The sequence below is a fragment of the Diceros bicornis genome, chromosome 2, assembly GCF_020826845.1.
Source record: "Diceros bicornis minor isolate mBicDic1 chromosome 2, mDicBic1.mat.cur, whole genome shotgun sequence".
Taxonomy (NCBI): domain Eukaryota; kingdom Metazoa; phylum Chordata; class Mammalia; order Perissodactyla; family Rhinocerotidae; genus Diceros; species Diceros bicornis.
The window spans coordinates 22,187,350-22,206,607 of NC_080741.1; the positions used below are offsets into that span (position 1 = coordinate 22,187,350).

At 36.5% G+C, this 19,258-nt stretch overlaps 1 protein-coding gene across 7 annotated transcripts in view; it reads right to left on the reverse strand.

Annotated features, from left to right (window-relative positions):
- ANKRD28 (ankyrin repeat domain 28) overlaps window positions 1-19,258 on the reverse strand; it is a 181,296-nt gene that overhangs the window by 60,408 nt on the left and 101,630 nt on the right. For all 7 annotated transcript variants that reach the window (XM_058553547.1, XM_058553500.1, XM_058553528.1 and 4 more), the window contains one exon: window positions 13,180-13,258. In XM_058553547.1, the coding sequence (XP_058409530.1) occupies window positions 13,180-13,258 (79 nt within the window). The remainder of the gene's footprint in view (window positions 1-13,179; window positions 13,259-19,258) is intronic.

Below are 19,258 nucleotides of genomic sequence, written 5' to 3' on the forward strand. Positions count from 1 at the left end.
TGATCATAATCTTTCTCAGAAGACACTCATCTTATCTTTTGTTAAATCATGTGTTTCTTCTAATAGCACTAATCAAATGTTTTAATTCCTTGGAAATTAAAGGTCAAGTACGGGAGAGATGGTTGGACTATATCTAAGGGCACCAAGAGAAAAAATATCTTTCCTGCCACATCGGTTAACTAGTATGTGCTTTACATATTACACACAAATATGGCATAGCAATGTGTATCACATGAGCAGCAGTTGGCTGTAAAATGAAAAATGGCGTAAGAGCAACAAACACGGCAGCACACTTCAGATGCCCAGGCTCCCAGAGCTCATCTCACGTGAACTCTCTGAAGGTAACCAGACTTCCGTGCTACACAGAGAGCTCCAAAATTAGCTATATATTCATATACACAAACTACAGTCATTTCAGTGATGGAAAAGACATTTCCAGAGTGAAGTTAATTAACTAGTCCAACAGCTGAAAACTAGCCACAATGGCTAACAATGAAGACGGAGACAGGGGAAAAAAAAAAAAAGAAAGAAATCATATCCATTTAAAACACAAAATAGTCTTCATAGAGGAAAATCAAACCAAATACAACAGCTCGGGTGGCAGCATCACATGCTCTATACACGGCAGGGTATAATATTTGTGGTTTATACGGATGACCTTAAGTCACCAAAAAAAGATTAATTTTTTTACTATTTCCTAGTCATTAAAACAGAGAAGAATATAAATAGTAGTCCCATCTCAATTGTTGAAGTTAGGTTACTGGGAGACCATGAGAAAGCACTGCTGAGAAACTGAAGACAATCAAGATAGCAATTTAAGGATGTCATTGATGACTATTGCAAATCAACATTTACAGAAAACCTCCTAAGTGGGAGGAGCATAACTCATTAAATTCAAGATGGTTATGCCCAATTGTATAATCAAATACTTTCTTTACTAGACTCCCCTTCTCTCACAAATCCATGTATATCAATTAAGCTTTTCCTTAGGATAAATAAGCAGCCAGAATGTATGCCACATCCAATATCTGAATTATTCGATTCATCTTTCCAGAGTAGAGATGTGATTAGATTTAGGATATGTTAAAAGTAGAAAGAAAACAAACAAGCAAAAATCAACTACAGGGTCACCCAAACAGGTTGCATTCATTTGATACCAGCTTCTGCTCACCCAATCTTTTCATTTAAAATTCAAAACTCTGAAATGATAGTTTTTAAAAGAAAAAAGTTATTTAAGATAAGATTTCCAGAATTAGATAAATGTCTAGCTCATTTGGAGATAAATCAGAAAGTAATTTTAAAAAATAAAAAATCTGATTTACTTACATCAGTCTGTTCTGGGCTCTAGATAACAATGCAGCTGAAGAGAGGTTGGGACGTGTGGGGAGGCTGTCAGGGGTTAGCGGAAGGAACGAGGAACACGACCTGTGATCTAATAATGACTCTGTAACCAGTAGGCTGTGTGACCTGGGGCTGTTCCACATAGCCTAGGTCTTTGATTTTGTTGATCATATTCCCTGCCTCCTATGCCTTCTGTGTGTATGGGGGTGGGGGTGGGGGTGAGGGAGGATGGACCCTACCTCACAACAACATAGGGAGCTCCTGTTTCTGCAAAGTGATTTCTATAAGTCAGTTACTCAAATCAGGAGTATCCTGTTTGACTCTAGGTCTCTTTTCGGAAGATAATCAATTCACCTGCTTACTTCCTAATCTAATCAGTTACCAAGATTTGCCAATTCTTTGATTTCTGAACCTCAGTTATTAGTAAAATAAGGGTTGTGCTAAATGATCTCTATGACCTATTGCCAGTTATAACATTCTATCCTATTTTAAAATAGTCAGAATAAATTATTCCATACTTATTAAATCTTTTACCATTAAATAGATGAGGTCGTATTTTTATAATCTATGACAGGGCGTCTTTAAATTACAGGAAACAGGTTGCCAGACATCTATTTTATAAATAAAGTTTTACTGCAACATAGCTACACCTATTCACTTAAGTGTTAAATATGTAGCTTTCACACTACAGGAGTAGAGTAGAGTAGATGCCAGAGTGTCTGAACGGTCCTTTACAGAAAAAGTCTGTTCATTTCTGATCTAGGCTAAGTACTTGATAGTAGATACAATTAAGTTATTTCTGTTTTCATATGCATTTGTAATACTTATAAATAGTTCCACTAACAATTTTCTAAAACTTCTATTTGCAGAGAATAGTTCTCTTCTCTGCTCCTAAGCCACAAAGGCGACAGTCCACATCCATTGAGCTGGGCCAAGAGCGAAGTACTTTCCTCCCTCTTCCCAAACTGGAAATAATGCTTTCCTTCAGCTGCCCACCAAAAGCAGTGGCAAAAGCTTCAGATTCGGTTTTCAGGTTGGGAGTGGAATGAGCAAAAGGCAATTACATTTCCACTTTTCCAGCTGAAATACTGAAAAAAAGGTTGCTGTATTGTATTATTTAAGAAGGTGTTATGGACACCAGATATTGTGGGTTAAACTGTGTCCCTACCACACCCCCCCGCCGGCAATTCATATGTGAAGTCCTAACCCAGGTACCTCAGAATGGGACCCTGTTTGGAGACAGGGTCTTTACAGAGGAAAATAAGCTTATTTAGGGTGGGCCCTAATCCAGTATAACTGGTATCCTTATAAGTAGAAGAAATTTGGACACAGACATGTACAGATGGAAGGTACAAGAAGGTAGGTGATCACCTACAAGCCCAGAAGGGCCTAGAACAGATCCTTTCCTCACAGCCTTCAGAAGGAACTGAACCTGCTAACATCTTGATGTCAGATTTCTAGCTACATAAGTGTGAGAAAATAAATTTCTGTTATTTAAGTCACTCAATCTGTGGTACTTTGTTATGGCAGCCCTAGCAGGGATAGGCAAATAACCTAAAACTAATGGAAAAGACAAAATTACAATCAGAGAAAAGCTGATAAAGACAGACGAAAGAGATCCAGCTTAGTAGAAAAACACATGGTAGAAAAACTTACTGATAGAAAAACACGTGGAAATAAAATATTAAAAGATTTACTGGAAGATATAAGCGAAATAAAAATCTGAATTTCAGAACTAAAAGTGCACATTCACATTATGTCCCAGCAAAAATAATCAACAGATTTAGCCCAGGGAAGTTAGTAGTGAATTTCAGGGATAAGGAATTAAATCCTGCAGGCATCCAGGCAGAAGAGAAGTGATCACGGTAGTGGAGGGTGGTATGGGGGGATGGAAATGGTAAGCAGAGAAGAGCTTGATCCAAGACTTTCGCTCAATGCTAGAAGACACTAGAGTAAGATCTATAAAATTCAGAGGAAAAAGCATGAACGACAAATTCTGTAACTAGACAATCTACCCTTCAGTTAAATAAAAAAGGCAATAGTCCCAAATAAATAAGATACCAGGAAATATGACGCCCATGAGCTCTTATTGAAAACATAAAAACAAAAACAATTTGATGACATCTATTCAACCAAGAAATACATCACAATAAAAATCTTGGACATAGAGAAGCTGTAGATAACGACAGGGTATGTGAATGGGAAAACAGCAGGAAGACGGAAAACAATCAAAACCTGAACGTGGGAAGACATGGCTCTACAGAATCTCAACCTTTTTATATTCTTCATTTTTCATTTTAGAAAAATATTTTAGGAAAAAATAACCTTGCTGTGGATATCAAGTAGTTTTTTATAATATAAAACTACAGTAATATACTTTATTGTGTGTTCTTATTAAAGCATGTCTTCTGTATAATTCAAGGGCTAAATGGGGATTATTTCCCATTGCCTAAATTTTTTTAAGATTATACCAGTTAAGGTTAACCTAATCACTATTGTAACATGTCATTGGCAATTAACATGAAGGGCAAGAGCAATCTACTCTAAACTTTTCTACACTAACAGTTTTCATTACTAACTATGACAAAATTAGCCTAATTTTGTTGTCTCCCTTTCTTTCCATGTATTTAATTTTCTTCTTTAGTATCTAGGGAATTGATCAGGTCAACCATCTAGTTTCAACTCTAATTTATAACTAAACTTAATTAAAAATTCATTCAATACAACTATAAGGTTGTTTTGATTGATGTGGAATTTGAAATCAAGAGTATGAAAATCAGTATCTAACTTGAATCTCAACAACCACAGCATTCAAACCAAATTTAAAGTAGAATCTCTGAGGCACCACTGCAGAACCTTAAGATTCTACATATACTGTTTGAAGACTGTTGTTCTGAGTGATATTTATTCTTTTTTTTCCAGTTTTATTGAGACATAATTGGCATATAACATTGTATTAATTTAATGTGTACAATGTAATCATCTGAAATGTAGATAGACAGTTCCTGACTTACAATGGTTCAATTTAAAATTTATTGGCTTTATGACGGTGTGAAAATGATGCACACTCAATAGAAACCGTACTTCGAATTGTGAACTTTCCTCAAGCTAGTGATACGTTGTACGATACTCTCATGAAGCTGGGCAGGGGCAGTGAGCTGCAGCTCCCAGTCAGCCATGCGATCATGAAGGTAAACAACTGATACACATACAACTATTCCGTTTTTCACTTTCAGTACAGTATTCAATAAATTACATGAGATATTCAACGTCTTATTATAAAATAGTCTTTGTATTAGATTATTTTGCCCAACTGTAGGCTAATGTAAGTGTTCTGAGCATGTTTAAGGTAGGCTAGGCTAAGCTATGATGTTTGGCAGGTTAGGTGTAGTAAATACATTTTTGACTTACAATGTTTTCAACTTAGGACGTGTTTATTGGGACACAACCCCATCGAAAGTCGAGGAAGATCTGTATTGCAAAATGATTACTACATAAGTATATTTAACATCCATCACCTCAAACAGTTAAAAAATTTTTTTTCCTTGAGACGAGAACTTTTAAGATCTACTCTCTTAGTAATTTTAAAATATACAATATTGTTAACTCTAGTCACCATGCTGAACATTACATCCCCAGAACTTATTTATCTTATAAGTTTGTACCTTTTGACTGCCTGTCCCCATTTCCTCCATCCTCCACTCCCCACCTCTGGCAACCACCAATCTGCTCTCTGTTTCTATGAGTTCAGTATTTTTAGATTCCACATATAGTCATGCACCACAAAACAATGTTTGGTCAATGACAGACTGCATAGACAACGGTGGTCCCATGATTAGTATCATACATCCTAGGTATGTGGTAAGCTATACCATCTAGGTTTCTATAAGTACACTCTATGATGTTCCCACAATGATGGAATCACCTAACATCATATTTCTTGGTATGTGTCCCCGTCGTTAAGCGATGAATAACTATGTAAGTGAAATCATGTGTTATCTGCCTTTCTCTCACTTATTTCCTTTAGCATAATGCCCTGAAGGTCCATCCACATTGCTGCAATTGGCAGGATTTCCTTCTTTTTTATGGCTGAATAATATTCCATTGTTTGTATATACAACATCTTCTTTATCCATGGATAAGACACTTAGGTTGTCTCCATGTTTTGGCTATTGTGAATAATGCTGCAATGAACATGGGAGTGCAGATAACTCGATAGTAATTTCACAAATTTAAATATATACCCAGAAGTGGAATTGCTGCATCATATGATAATTCCATTTTTAATTTTTTGAGGACTCTCCATACTGTTTTCCATGGTGGCTGTACCAATTTACATTACCACCAACAGTGCACAAGGATTCCCTTTTCTCCACATCCTCACCAATACTTGTTATCTCTTGTCTTTTTTATGACAGCCACCCTAACAAGTATAAGGTGGTATCTCATTGTGCTTTTGCTTTGCATTTCCTTGATGATTAGTGATGCTGAGCACCTTTTCATGTACCTGTTGTCCATCTGTATGTCTTCTAAGGAAAAATGTCTATTCAGTTCCTCTGCCGAATTTTTAATCAGGTTTTTTTTTTCTTTGCTATTGAGTTGTATGAGTTCCTTATATACACTGGATATCAACTCCTTATCAGACATATGATTTGCAAGTATTTTCTCCCATTTGGTAGATTGCCTTTTCATTTTGTTGGTTTCCTTTGCTGTGCAGAAGCTTTCAGTTTCATGTAGCTTATTATTTCTGCTTTTGTTGCCTTTGCTTTTGGTGTCAAATCCAAAAAATCACTGCCAAGACTGATGTCAAGGAGATTACTATCCCCTATGTTTTCTTCTAGAAGTTTTATGGGTTTCAGGTCTTATGTTCAAGTCTTTAATCTATTTTGAGTTGATTTTTTGTGTATGGTGTAAGATAGTGGTCCAGTTTCATTATTTTGCACGTGACTGTTCCGTTTTCCCAACACCATTTATCGAAGAGACTGTCCTTTCCCCATTGTATATTCTTGGCTCCTTTGTCATAAATTAATTGACTATATATGCATGGGTTTATTTCTGGGTTCTCTTTTGGTTTCATTGATCTATGTGTCTATTATCACGTCAATACCATACTGTTTTGATTACTGATTACTAAAGCTCTGTAACATAGTTTGAAATCAGGAAGCATGATACCTCCAGCTTTGTTGTTCTTTCTCAAGATGCTTTGGCTATTCAGTGTCTTTGCGTATCCCTAAGAATTTTAGGATTGTTTTTTCTACTTCTGTGAAAAATGCCACTGGAATTTTGATAGGGATTACATTGAATCTGTATATTGCTTTGGGTAGTTTAGACCTTTTAACAATATTCTTTCCATCTATGAGCACTGAATATCTTTCCATTTATTCATGTCTTCTTCAATTTCTTTCATCAGTGTCTTACAGTTTTCAGTGTACAGATTTTTCACCTCCTTGGTTAAATTTATTCCTAGGTATTTTACTCTTCTTGATGCAATTGTAAATGGGGTTGTTTTCTAAATTTCTCTTTCTGATAGTTAATTACTAGTGTATGGAAACTCAACAGATTCTTGTATATTGATATTGTATCCTGCAATTTTACTGAATTTATTATTTCTAACAGTTTTCTGGTGGAGCCTTTATGGTTTTCTATACATAATATGATGTCATCTGCAAATAGAGATAGTTTTACTTCTTCTTTTCCAATTTGGACGCTTTTAATTCTTCTTGCCTAATTTCCCTGGCTAGGACTTCCAGGACTATGTTGAATAAAAGTGATGCGAGTGGGCATCCTTGTCTTGTTCCTGATTTTAGAGGAAAAGCTTTCACCTTTTCACCTTTCAGTATGATGTTAGCTATGGACTTGTCATATATGGCCTTTATTATGTTGAGGTACATTCGCTCTACACTTACTTTGTTGAGAGTTTTTATCATGAATGGAGGTTGAATTTTGTCAAATGCTTTTTCTGAATCTATTGTAATGACCACATGATTTTTATCCTTCATTTTGTTAATGTGGTATATTGCTTTTATAATGTTAAACCATTCTTGCATCCCTGGAATAAATCTCACTTGATCATGGTGTATGATCCTTTTAATGTATTGTTGAATTCGGTTTGCTAATATTTTGTTGAGGATTTCTGCATCTATGTTCTTCAAGAATACTGGTCTACGATTTTCTTTTCTGGAAGTGTCCTTGTCTGGTTTTGTTATCAGGGCAATGCTGACCTCAAAAAGAAGTCTGGAAATGTTCCTTCCTCTTCTATTTTTTGGAAGAGTCTGAGAAGAATTGGTATTAATTCTGTAAAATTTGAGAGAGTTCACCAGTGAAGCCATCTGTCCTAGACTTTTCTTTGTTGGAAGATTTTTGACCACAGATTTCAATCTCCTTACTAGTGACTGGTTTGTTCAGATTTCCTATTTCTTCACGATTCAGTCTTGGTAAGTTGTATTTCCATTCAGGAAATTTACCCACTTCTTCTGGTCTGTCCAATGTGTTGGCATATAAATATTCATAGGTGTCTCTTATGATAGTTTGTATTTGTGTATCAGTTGTAACGTCTCCTCTTTCATTTCCGATTTTATTTACTTGAGTTCTCTCTCTTTTTTTCTTGGTAAGTCTAGCTAAAGGTTTGTTTATCTTTTCAAAAAAGGAGCTCTTAGTTTCACTAATCTTTCTACTGTCTTTTATTTATGTCTACTCTGATCTCTAACTTCCTTCCTTCTACTAACTTTGGGCTTAGTTTGTCCTTCTTCTAGTTCTTTGAGGCGAAAAGTTAGGTTGTTTGAGTTCTTTCTTTTTTCTTAATGTAGGCATTTAACACTATGAACTTCCCTCTTAGAATTGTGTTTGTTGCATTCCATAAGTTTTGGTATGTTGTATTTCCATTTTCATTTGTCTCAAGATATTTTTTGCTTCCTCTTCTGATTTCTTCTTCAACCCACTGGTTGTTCAGTAGCATGTTTAATCCCCATATTTGGGAATTTTTCCACTTTTATTCTTGAATTAATTTCTAGTTTCATATCAATGTTGTCGGAAAAGATGCTTGATAGGATTTTGATCTTATTTATAAAGACTTGTTTTGTGGCCTAACATGTTCTATCCTGGAGAATGTTCCATGTGTGCTTGAGAAGTATGTGTATTCTACTGTGGTTGGATGGAATGTTCTGTAAATGTCTGTTAAGACCATCTGCTCTAATGTGTAATTGAAGTCCAATGTTTCCTTCCTGATTTTCTGTCTGGATGATCTATCCATTATTGAAAATTCTTTTTTTTTTGAGGAAGATCAGCCCTGAGCTAACATCCATGCCAATCCTCCTCTTTTTTTTGCTGAGGAAGACTGGCCCTGAGCTAACATCTATTGCCAATCCTCCTCCTTTTTTTTTTTCCTCCCCAAAGCCCCAGTAGATAGTTGTATGTCATCACTGCACAGCCTTCTAGTTGCTGTATGTGGGATGCCACCTCAGCATGGCCTGACAAGTGGTGTGTCGGTGTGCGCCCAGGATCTGAACCCCAACCACCAGTAGCGGAGTGCATGCTCTTAACCGCTAAACCACAGGGCTGGCCGCTGAAAATTCTTAACTAAAATTTGAATATAATTAGTTTTTTACTAGCTTGTTATTCTGGAAATCTATTTCTAATACTTAGAATTCAACAGTTTATACTTGGTGACTTCTAAATTATCTACTACATCCTCTATAAAACTGTTCTAATCAAGTTTCAAAGAGTTCATGGGAATTTTAAATTGACATAACACAAATAAACTGAAGAAGTATTTTTAAAAATTGTTATTTTTAGAAAAATCAGTATGAGCCATTTCATATACACAAAATTATAGCAAATGGCATAATCCACGAAACTAAAATTCCCTCTGATTCAGGTTTCAATCTTCCTCAACTATGTAAAGGAGTATTTTTATAGAAGGCCATGGCAGTCATTCTGTATAGTATCAATTTTAAAAGTCAGGAACACATTCATGATTACTCCTTATCTTCTTATGTGTTAGAGCTCTGTTATTCAAAAATTACATGAGCCCTCATTACTTGCTCAGCTACTGGAGGCCCTGTTTGGTAAGCTGCTTATATATAGCTTTAAAGGCTGTTTTTTGATTCTAGAATTTGTTGAGTAAGAATACACTTGCTCCATCCAGAAAGAGTATATACAGTCCATTTTCTTTCAACCTTTGTCTTTCTAGATTGAGGACATTAACTCTTTTCCATTTTTCCCCCATGCTTAAGTCATTCCTTTCAGTTTATCGTTTCAGAATGTGACTGGGTTTCAAAATGGGGAGGGGAGAATTTTTAAGAAAGCATATCTAAGAGTCACAAAAAAGGTAATTCCTGACATCAAGAATTTATTGGGCAGGACCAAATAAAGTTGAGGAAAAGAGAAAGGCTGCTTAAAAAAATAATAGCCCATATTTTGATTATCTATTATGTACCGGGTACTTTTCTAGGTATCTTGACTATCACATCTCATTTGCTTCTTCAAGCTTATAAAATTTATATTATTCCCACTTTTCAGATGACGAAGTCAAGGCTGAGAGACTGAATAACTTTCCAAAGATCATGGAGGTGGTAAGAGGTGGGGCCAGGATTTGCACCCAAAATGTGTCTGGCCACAGAGCCTGTGCTCTTTACACTATCTGCAGTGCCTATCACGGCGACATAGAGCCTGGTTTATCTTTTTCTTTTCTAAGTAGAAAACTGAGGTTCTAGTTTGGTAGCAATTTAGCTTTGGATTTCATTCTAGTTCATTTTATTCCAAATCTAAGTAAGTTTTTATTTATTTTATTTTTCTTAAATTAGAGCCTAGCTGATAGTATGAAGAGAAACAAAGTCTAAGGAAGAGCTTGAATTGCATCCATAGGAAACAAATCATTTACCTTCTTTCCTCTTCCACTTACCTGATCCCCTTCGAGCCAACACTCTGACCCCATTCCCACCTCTCCCATTCTCACTTCCACTAAAGACTTGGGAAACTGAGACCAAAATGTGAATAAATTTCTGAAAAGGAAATAAAGCCTAAACTTATATTGCTATAATCATACATTCATTTAGCTAGTATTCACTCAGCACCTATTATGTATTCAACACTGTTCTAGGCACTGGGAATAAATATGTTAGGGAACAAAGCAGACTAAATCCTTGTCTTCTTGGAGTTTACACTCTGGGAGAGAGAGAATTACAGGAAACAAGTTCTAAAACGATGTCAGATAGCAATAAGTACTACAAAAAAAGATAACACAGAAGAGGGGGAAAGGATGGTGGTGGTGGTGGCAGTGATCAGGGACAGCCTACTGATGAGGTCACATTTGAGCAAGGACATGACAAAGGTGAGTAAGGAAGTAAGTCATGTAGCTTATCTGAGGAAAGAGAGTTTGAGGCTGAGGAAAGGACAGTTCAAACACCCAGAAATGGAAGGAGGACAGTGGCATTACAGCAGAGAGCGCCAATGGGAGAGGAGAAGAAACTGAAGTCAGAAGAAATTTGGAGCAGGGAGGTAATGCTTGAGGTAATGTTTAGAGCAGTTTGAGGCCAATGTAAAAACAATTTTTTATTCTGAAAACTGTGAATAACTAAATTAATTTGGAACATTATTTTTCCTTTTAAAAATAGCTACATAAGCTATACCTCATGAAACTGACGAAATACAATATCATATTAAAAGTATTTTTCAAAGACAAGTTGAAATAGCTTTTTATACACTTATGATGGTTAATTTTATACATGATTTTCATTTTGAACCATTCAGAAGAAATTAAGCATTCTGTCAAATGCTATTTCAAAGCTGACATCTGATACTATCACACTCATAAGGCTCATCTGACTATCATAGTTAGAAAGACCAGGAAGTCAACTTTCTATAAGTAACTAAGAATCCATGACACAAACATTTACTTTAAAAGGAAGGGATTAAGTCAAACTTTGAGCATTTGAAAAGTTTCTCCCAGGTATAAAAAAATTAAAAATGGGAAAAAAATGGGTCCAGCCAAATAAATTCTTGATGTCATGGATTACCTTTTTTGTGACTTTTAGATATACTTTCTTAAAAATTCTTCCCTCCCCATTTTGAAATTCAGTCACATTCTGAAATGATAAACTGAAAGGAATGACTTAAGTATGGGGGAAAAATGGAAAAGAGTTAATGTCCTCAATCTAGAAAGACAAAGCTTGAAAGAAAATGGACTGTATACACTCTTTCTTGAGTATATACAGTCATACAATCTTTATGTTAAAATGAAATGAACAGAATTCTGTGTTAAAGTAAAAAATGCACAGAACTGTTACTCAAAGTCCTAGACATTAAAATAATTGAAATTGTATTGTTTCTAGCATAACTATTTAACATAAAAAAATAAACTGTTTCTTGGACAATGGTTGTAAAGGAAATTCCATAATAAACCCATATCCTATCAATTCATATTATTAAAGAAGAAGCCTCACTTAAGAGGAAATATGGTTTTTCTCTTGAACCTCCTCAGTTCTTATCTCTAGTAAATTTCAGACAAAAACTAGTGAGCAAGCAGGGCCGGCCCCGTGGCTTAGCGGTTAAGTGCACGCGCTCCGCTGCTGGCAGCCCGGGTTCGGATCCCAGGCACGCACCGACGAACTGCTTCTCTGACCATGCTGAGGCCATGTCCCACATACAGCAACTAGAAGGATGTGCAGCTATGACATACAACTATCTACTGGGGCTTTGGGGGAAAAAATAAATGAATAAATAAAATTATACATAAAAAAAAAAAACTAGTGAGCAAGCATCCATAGAGGAACAGACATCTTCAAGGAAGTGCATCAGTGATGAAGTTATTCATGAAGAAACTAATATAACAATATTAGCTGGGTCCATATTTAACTATATTTAATTCTATATGATCTTGCAATTTGTCATAAAAACCAGATTTTACAAATTTTACGTATTTATAATGGCAAAATTCTATGTAGGCTAGTATTTAATGGGATCTTCATTCGAAATTTCTCTCAGTGCTCCTTCTCCCAAATATCAAAGGAATGATGCTATTTCTCCAATTGTATTACGCATATATCTATGTAATCTGGCAACACAAGCACAATTCAAACACGTATATCCTCTCCCAAAAAATATCACTTACAATAATCTGGCTATAACAAAAATATTTCTAAGCTCTGTTTGACTGTCTGTTTTAGGACTGCAGGCAGTTTGACCACAATAGAAGTTATTCTATAAGAAACAGTTCTACCATTACTTCATATTGTAAAGTCTTAAAGAATTTAGAAGAAATTAAAAAATAAAGTACAATTTCTTAAAATGTATTTTACAGGCCCTCAAACAGAATTAGATAAAAGCTATTTAAAGAAAGAAATCTTGCTGGCATCCCTTTCAAAATATATCCACAATCATACCATTTCTTACCACCTCCACTGCTGCACTTGGTCTGAGCTATCATCACTTCCCCCTTGAAGAACTTATTGTCTACTAGTAACTGTGGTCAATGAGCCCTTATATGAATACTCTATATAATGATCCTACGTTTTATAATGCTCATCCCATCTCATTATTCTACTTTTTCATTTTCCCATAGCACTTATCCCCTTCTAACATACTGTAAAATTTACTTGTATTTGTAGACTGTTTTTCCTTACTAGAGTATATGCTCCACAAGGGCAGTGATCTCTGTTCTGCTCTCTAATGTACTCTAAGCACTGGAACAGTACCTGGCACATGATATGAGATCAGTATTCTCAGAACGAAAAAGTAAGTTTCAGCTTATGAAACAAATATTAATAAATAGTCAAGTTTGATAAATATTAATTATGACAAAATTATGCATGATGTGCTCTTATTATACAGAGCTTACTATACCAGATAAAATAAGCAGTTCAATGATTTCTGCATCTCCCAGATAGGCAGCAGCGTGCAGTGGAGTTCTCTTTTCATTGTCCTGTGACAAGGAGGAAAGGTGAAACATAGATTTTAATATAAAGTTAATTTTAATATACTTCAAATAAAGAAAAACCATTATTAACTACCAACTTACTACTTGCACAACTCTAGTCTAGTCTGCAAGTCCCATTAACAGAGTATCTCCCTGCTAGAAGAAAAACCTAAAAAAAAAATTTTGGCCTTAAAAGAATAGTACAAAGTGCAGCAAAGAGTAAAATAAAAATCCAAAGTGACCAAGAAATAGCTTTTTATACTTTCTTTGAATAAAGATGCCTGTGCTAATACACACAGGCAAATTTCCTTTACTTCATACTACTTTTCCCCCCAAAATATTTCCACAATTTTACACACTTTAGAATTACTGACCTAACTAAATAAAACAACCTTAACAAACCAACAAGTTCGTTTATCAAAATGTTTGCACAGGAGTACCCATAGTGGCAAAAAGAGAAAAATATCTCTGGGGATTTGAAATGATCCCTTAAAACAATCTTAAGGTTTTTCTTAAGGTTACTGCCAATTTCGTTTTTGGCTCTAAAATATACTCCTATCTTTGTAAATATCAAAAACAAACAAACAAACAAACAAATAAAAAAACAACATATTCTTCCAAATCTTCCTCCAGGAAGAGAAGCTACATCTAACGCATGGCTTTGTGCACCTCCTCCCTTCAAACAGCAATGTTTTTCAGTTTGAGAAGCAAAATCTTAGGGTAAAGTCACGTTCGGGGATTTTTTAAAATTCATATTTACACCTCGTCTAAAGTTACAACAGAGTGTCACTGACCTGGCTGCATCTGAGAAAGCTAGTCATTTAGAAATACTTATTTTGAAATTTACATCCAATTTTTTTGATAAAGGCCTTTGTGACAGATTGTTAGTTGTTTTCCACTATCCGTTTTTCCCTTTGTCCGTAGGAATCAAGTTTTAGCTGGTTATTTACCCACCCAGTGAGAGAATACATTCCTAGTCTGCCTTGTTTTGTTACTTAGTGTGGTTCAATGGTCTGTGAGTGGAAGTAAAGGCACAACTTTCAGGTCATCTTCAACTTAAGAGAAACCACCTTAGAGCTGGACTATTATTTTCCCACTTCCCACAGGCTAGAAAGCAAACGCGAAACCGAGCCAGCTTTGACCATGCAGAGGTAGCCCAACATCCTAGAAGACTGTCAAGCAACAAGATTTGGAATGATCTTATAGAGCAGAGTTGGCCATCAACCTGAGCCACTAATTTCTCCCCATAATTAAGAGAGAGAAACTTTTTTTTTTTGGTGAGGAAGATTAGCCTTGAGCTAACATCTGATGCCAATCCTTCTCTTTTTGCTGAGGAAGATTGGCCATGGGCTAACATCTGTGCCCATCTTCCTCTATTTTATATGGGATGCCGCCACAGCATGGCTTGACAAGCAGTGCGTCAGTGTGTGCCCGGGATTCAGGCCTGTGAACCCCGGGCCGCCAAAACGGAGAACGCGCATGTAACCGCTACGCACCAGGCAGGCCTCGAAATAAACTTCTTATTTAAATAGGTATTCTATTTTAGGGTGTCTTATTATATTATAATAATATTATGGCTTTCAAGAGTTAAAAAAAGAAAAACATTTATTTCACACTGTAATAATTTTCTAGTTTGGCAATACCCCAATTACTCTAAGAAAGGATAGTTAGATCACTGAGAGTAAATTAGGAAAAAAACTGCTAGTCAAAGAAGGGTTAAAAATATTCACAGGCAATCCAAAAAAGGCTTAGCTGTAGTATATAAAGGTATTATAAGGATGTGTATAACATATAATTATCACAGGGTCTTCATATATTTCTTCATATACTGTTAATATATTTGTGATACCATTTTTGTCCTTATAATAATAGAAACAGGTGCTCCAGTAAAAGGAGGTTGGTATAGTGCCTATTAATGCTGTTTAGTAAGCTTAGACCTCTTGTCTTGCTAACCATGATTAATTTCCACAAGACCATGTTTTTTGTGTGTGTGTGTGAGGAATATCAGCCCTGAGCTAACATCCATGCCAATCCTCCTTTTTTTGCTGAGGAAGACTGGCCCTGAGCTAACTTCTATTGCCAATCCTCCTCCTTTTTTTTTTCCCCTCCTTTTTCTCCCCAAAGCCCCAGTAGATAGTTGTATGTCATAGCTGCACATCCTTCTAGTTGCTGTATGCGGAACACTGCCTCAGCACGGCCAGACAAGTGGGGCGTCGGTGTGCGCCCAGGATCCGAACCCGGCCGCCAGTAGCTGAGCGTGCGCACTTAACCACTAAGCCATGGGGTGGGACCCAAGACCATGTTTTTTATTCCAATATATATCCCAGCAAACAGAATGCTTTCCATGGAAATTACTGAACAAATAGTCGTTGAAAAAGCTAACACAGAATCACTAAAATATCATGCTTTATTCAAAGCTGAGTCCTAATTTAGTCATTTCAATAAAAAGACCCTTGGCTTAAGGCTTTTCAGTGTTAATCATGAACACAGCAAACTTCCTCAGTGCTTAAATATGATCAGACCTACTCAAACTGAGAAACATATCTATTACACAGGATAAACCACACACACAACATACACGCAAAGTGAGTCATTTATGTGTGATGTCTGGAATTCTATGACTCAATACTTTGAATTCTATTAATGTATTTTATGACTAATGAACATAGGTTTTCCTCTCTACAAATCAAGTTGAAGGAAAAAAAACAAACTGGTTAATTTTAAAAGAAAAAATTTTACCTGCCACGTTGTACTTTACTATAGTTAAACATTGAAAATTAGGCAATAAAATATTTAAGATTCCCTTCAGCAAAATTTACTAAAATGACAAAATGACTATCCCCTTATATATATTAATTCCATTTCAAGGAATTCTTTTTAGATGGAGATATTCTTACGTGTACGCAAACAAAATGATTAAGTATATTTATTGATCATTGTAGGAAACAAAATGCTGGAAACAATTTAAATGCCCACCCACAGGGGAATGATTATCTAAAATTATAAACACACAAAGCTCTTAACCAACCTTCATTTAACTGATTCACATAATTAATCAATATTCTCTGCTTCCTAAGTACAACTAATGGTGACTTTGGCACACCATGTATTTTGACTATCAGGCTACCACTATATAATAAGCCCATCATGCACTTTGGTTCCCACCACCAGATGTATGTTTGTCAAGGCTGAGGTGTTTGTTACCACAATTGTTTGTGCTAATTGTACCTTTAATCATAACTACGTGATTTATTTAAATATTATTTAAACTGATGAAATAGGAATGAAGAAAAACAAATTGTTTCTGTGATCACTAGGTTGAATACTATAAAAAGACTCAACAAAGGCAGCTACTCCAAAAAAAGCGCTATAGAATTAGGTATGGCCGAGACAACTGAAACTAAGGCAAACAGCAAACACATGGAGAGGTTTTGCCCTAAGTTTGAGTCTTAAGTGTCTAAATTCTCACATCACTTAAAGCCAAAATGGGAGTTACAGATATTGCATTGGGGGTATGGTTTATGCAAGGAAGATAACATTGAACTCCTGTCAGTGGACACCACATTGTCAATGAAAAAGTTCTGGCCCAATTTAAAATAAAATGGCTAGTAAATAAACATTGTTATAGTGAAATGCTTAAAGATCACGTTTTGATTCCCTCAGTCAGACTTTGATTAGCTTATCAACTACCAGTTATGAAAGTTATCAGATGGGAGGTCTTCTAATTGTATATCCATATAATGAAATACCATGTTACAGAGTTCTGCATCCAATTCCAATGTGTGTAGGGTCTTCCCCACACATCCAAGCAATGCTCCAACACCAGTTGGGTGTCCTACAATTCAACTCAATTCTGACACTATCTACCAGGAGATAGCATCAGATCCCACAGGTTAAGGGTTCAGTCCTACAAGACTGCCACCTCACCTCACCCCTTCAGACATCAATAGCAAGTCCAGGTTGTATACCTGTACTTCTGACTGAACGGCTATAAATCAGAGGTTCCCCTGACCCCCTCCTTGGGTTCAATTATCTGCTAAAGCAGCTCACCGGACTCTGGAAATTAGTTTACTCACTAGATTACCAGTTTATTACAAAGGATATTAGAGGATATGAATCAATAGCCAGATGAAGAGAAACACAGGGCCAGATCCCTAACAAAGGAGCTTCTGTCCTTATGGAGTTTGGGGACTGGCATGATGGCACCTGTAAGCTTTTCTGGTTTACCAACTTGGAAGCTTCCGAACCTCCTCCTTTGGGGTTTTTATGGAGGTTTTGTTAAGTAGGCATGATTGATTAAGTCACTGGCTATTGGCAAATGAACTCAACCTCCAGCCCCTCTTCCCTCCCCAGAGGTGGGGGTGGTGGGTGAACCCGAAAGTTCCAACCCCCTAATCGCATGGTTGGCTCCACTGGCAAGCAGTCCCCATTCTTAGGGGCTTTCCAAAAGTCACCTGATTAACATTAAAAAAAGACACCTTTACTGCTCTCCTCACAGCAGAGGATTTTAGGACCTCTGTGCCAGAAATAGGGAGGAAGACTTAACATACATTTATTATAAATCACAATATCACATTACGCTTCCAATTTAAAAGAACAAGCAGACCTCAATGTTCCTTATCGATGGAACAATCTCTAAAGCACAGCGTTAAATGAAAAATGCAGGCTCTGGGGGCCGGCCTGGTGGCGCAGTGGTTGAGTTTGTGAGCTCTGCTTCAGCGGCCCGGGGTCTGCAGGTTCAGATCCCGGGCGTGGACCTATGCACCGCTCATGAAGCTCTGCTGTGGCAGGCGTCCCACATACAAAAAATAGAGGAAGCCTGGCACTGATGTTAGCTCAGGGTCAATCTTCCTCAGCAAAAAAAGAGGAAGACTGACAACAGATGTTAACTCAAGGCTCATCTTCCTCACACACAAACACACACAAAAATGCAGGTTTGGAACAACTGCATGTTAAAGGTTCTACACACTTAGGCTTGAACACGCATAAAATATCTCAGGAAGGATACTCAAACTAATACAGTGATTGACTCTGGGTAAAGAAAGCTGGCAGATTAGGGTTTGAAGTGTGAGAAAGAATTCTTTTTCACTATTTGTGGCCTTTGGCACTGTTTGGAATTATCATCATGTACGTGTTTCAAAAAGTAAAGGAAAAAAGAAAAAAATTAAAAATAACATTTCAGTCAACTGAAAAGCATATATTTTTTTTTTTAAGATTTTATTTATTTATTTATTTTCCCCCCAAAGCCCCAGTAGACAGTTGTATGTCATAGCTGCACATCCTTCTAGTTGCTGTATGTGGGACGCGGCCTCAGCATGGCCGGAGAAGCAGTGTGTCAGTGCGTGCCCGGGATCCGAACCCGGGCCGCCAGTAGCGGAGCGCGCGCACTTAACCGCTAAGCCATGGGGCCGGCCCCTGAAAAGCATCTTAATAAAAATCCTAAAATTAATTACCTATACAAGGCATTTCAGAAGTACCAAGTGCCCATTAAAAAAAGAAAACGTTTCTTAGCTGTTAAGTCAGTTTTTAGGAAACCATTACATCTCAATGTAGTATTCCAAAATAATCCCAACTAGAATTATCATTATTATTATTTTTGCTGAGGAAGATTTGCCCTGAGCTAACATCTGTTGCTAATCTTCCTTTTTTAGCTTGAGGAAGGCTCGCCCTGAGCTAAAATCTGTGCTAATCTTCCTCTATTTTGTATGTGGGTGGCTGTCACAACATGGGCGCTGATGAGTGGTGTAGATCTGCTGAACCCGGGCCACCAAAGCGGAGTGTGTCAAACTTAACCACTAGGCCATGGGGCAGGCCCCCCAACTAGAATTAGTAAATACACACACCATACTCAAATAAAAAATTTTAACTCACTTGATTACATAGTTTTTGATCATATACTTTGAAGTAAATACATTTTTATTACAGCTATGTAAGTGCTCTGAAAAGATATTTTGTGCATATGATTAGGACTACAAAAAATTAATTGCTCATCCTCTCCAAATAAAA